Genomic DNA, 2,868 nt, shown 5'->3' with positions numbered 1-2,868 from the left:
TAGATTTTTTTTTAAATTTAATTTTAATAATATTCTTATTTGTTTTTTTTTAATCATTTTTACTATTTTAATAATTCTATTTAGTTTTATTTTGTATTTCAGTTTTAGTTTTATTAATCTTAGTACTTTAAATGTAATTAAAAATGTTGCTTGGCAACAAACCATTATCAAATAAGCAGAAATTTTAATCTAACATTTCATTTTATTTCAATTAATAAAAATGTTTTATAATTGTTTTAAAGTTAGATTGGAAGGTAGAATGTACACTGTGTTATCTATATAGTGTCAATTTAAAATCTAGCCACTGTTAGCAATAGGTGGGATTTGAAATCACTTGTGAATTAGTGGATTGAATCAACCTCATACAATTGACCTCCTCACTGAACAAGAATTAATAAATTAATAGTAAATATAATTCATATAAGAAAATGAAATACTTAACAAAAAAAGCAGGTGAGGTTGTGTGAGTGTTACCTGTGCACACGCTCCATGCAGATCCCCGTAATGCAAAGTTTCTCTCTTGTACAGTTTCTGCGCTTAGCTTTTCCTGGAGCTCCTCTGTGGGCGGAGCCTGCACAGATCTGGGGGTGTGGTTAGATGAGGTGTCTCTGTTCTGTGCCGCATTACTCTTGAGTCTCTCCTGAAGGTTTTGTAGGGTGTACACAGGCTGAGCGGGGTCTGAGGGTCCGGGGGATGAGTTTCCATGGTAACCCTGTGTGTAAATGCTGCAGAGCTGAAGCAGGTTCTGCTGGGCGTCATGTGGGAGGGGCTGGTCCATGTCACTCAAAATCCTTAAAAGGCAAGAAGTAAAATTAGATTACCTGCTTTCACCCACACTGTATGTGTAAATATGTGTGCACGTTTACTCACTGTCGCAGAAGAAACGGTGTAGCTGGGCACGGTGCGTTCACACATGCAGAAATCAGATTCTGCCATGGAAACTGTAATCGGTTCATGAAGATCCTTTCCTTGGATATTTTTAGTCGCTTGTGAGCCTTTAATTCACCTGCCACACACATAGACTTTGTTAAAAGAAGTTTAACACAATGTGCATTTTAAAAACTATGGGTTTAATTTACTAAGCGTGTACACACACATTTATGTATGTGTGAAATCTATGTACAATTCGTTAAGATTTTTAAATAATAAAATAGATTAAAAAAAACAACAACATTAAAAAGAAGGCAAAAAGTTTTTGGACACTTTCTTTGGATTATTTTAAGAGATCAGGTTTTCACACCAAGGAAAGTTTTTAAATTTTTGTTAAATGATGATAGATGTTTAAATCAATATATCAGAAGTTGGTTTAACGGAGTACTTTATAAAATAAAAACATCCATTTTCGTAGACTAAAATGATATGCTATTTTAGTCGGAGTAAAATGTAATGAAATGAATGAATATGACAGGACGAAAGACTTTCAAAACAGCATTCATACCCTTTTAGTGTGTTGCCGTCCCCATTGACTTCTATAATATGGAAAAAAAAATATCAAGTAACAAGTCAACAGGGACTCACATTCTTCAAAGTTTCTTCTTTTGTGTTCAGCAGAAGAAATTCATACAGGCTTGGAACAACTTGAGGGTCAGTATATGATAAAATTTTCATTTTTGGGTGAACTATCCCTTTAAGTGTCCAAATACTTTTTAAAGGCCACTGTATAATATATATTACCACAGAGACCCAGAAGATGTCTCAAGATTCATACTTTTGCTATTGCAGAGTAAAATTTCAGAGATCCAGGAGGCGATGTAGTAAGTTCTGTGACTGGATGGCTCATTCGAGAGCTCGGCGAACAGTTTGTCAAGGATCAGATTTATAAAGATGGATGAATTCAAGACCTTCAAACATGGCAACCAGAAGTGCAAAAACACTCGAGGAAGACATGGGGCGAACATGTCGACAGAGTCCTCTACAGAGAAAGAGGGAGAGGTAAATTTAATTTATGCGAGCTAATTCCTTCATGCTTTCCTGCGTTCTAAACAAAATCTTGTGCATTTGTACCTGAGGGATCAATATCCAAAGACTCCAGTTGTTCTGCGGTGGGAATAAGGAATCCATCCTGAATTAAAACATCAACAAGGATGTCTCTGTAACACAGACAGAACAGATGGCAATGAGACACATACTCTTTACCATATCAGAAATAAAGTCTTGCTCAGTTGAACACATGCACACACCTGGCCTCTGTGGCGAAGTGTTTGATCTGCGTCAGGATCCAGCTGAGATCAGCGCTGGCATCCGGCCACACGCCACGCTGCCCTCCCTGCTTTGCCAGCTCTTCGTACGTCTGCCAAACACACCAAAAACAATGGGCACAACATAATCAACAACTTGAAACTGCTTGCATTAATAACAGAAACATCCTTACCAAACACCACTACATGTTTTTAGCTTGTGTCTATCCCACAGACCCACAATACAGTTTTATACACATACCAAAAACACCCAAGTTCTCCATTTTGGAGAATAACCACTGAATAACCACTGAACGCAAGCAGCATACGCTCTTCTGTGTCAGCTGCGCCACACGGATGCGCTTTTTTCGTTCAAATCAAAGCGTAAATACACGTAGAAAACGTATCCTTGTGTCGCGGCTGACACAGAAGAGCGTATGCAGTTTGCGTTCAGCGGATATTCTCCAAAATGGCACTACAGTGAGGAGACGAATTGTTGAATGAAGTCGTTATTTTTGTTTTCTTCGCGTACAAAAAGTAGATGGACTATTTTGACGATGTCTTTCATACTTTTCTGGACCTTGACAGTGTATTTTACTTGGCAGTCAATGGGACAGTCACAAGTCTCCCGGTTTTCATCCAAAATATCTTCCGAAGACGAACGAAGCTTTTATGGGTTTGGAACGACATG

The 2,868-nt window shown here is 37.8% G+C and overlaps 1 protein-coding gene across 2 annotated transcripts in view; it reads right to left on the bottom strand.

The window, feature by feature from the left end:
* Positions 1-2,868, bottom strand: part of las1l (LAS1 like ribosome biogenesis factor) — a 9,189-nt gene that overhangs the window by 2,020 nt on the left and 4,301 nt on the right. For both annotated transcript variants that reach the window (XM_016553820.1, XM_016553819.1), the window contains 5 exons: positions 2,181-2,290; positions 2,005-2,090; positions 1,709-1,912; positions 871-1,006; positions 475-791 (listed from right to left, as the gene is read on the bottom strand). In XM_016553820.1, the coding sequence (XP_016409306.1) occupies positions 475-791; positions 871-1,006; positions 1,709-1,912; positions 2,005-2,090; positions 2,181-2,290 (853 nt within the window). The remainder of the gene's footprint in view (positions 1-474; positions 792-870; positions 1,007-1,708; positions 1,913-2,004; positions 2,091-2,180; positions 2,291-2,868) is intronic.

The sequence above is a fragment of the Sinocyclocheilus rhinocerous genome, unplaced genomic scaffold (genome assembly GCF_001515625.1).
Source record: "Sinocyclocheilus rhinocerous isolate Xijiao unplaced genomic scaffold, SAMN03320098_v1.1 scaffold615, whole genome shotgun sequence".
Classification (NCBI taxonomy): Eukaryota; Metazoa; Chordata; class Actinopteri; order Cypriniformes; family Cyprinidae; genus Sinocyclocheilus; species Sinocyclocheilus rhinocerous.
This window is presented reverse-complemented; position numbering and strand designations above follow the sequence as displayed.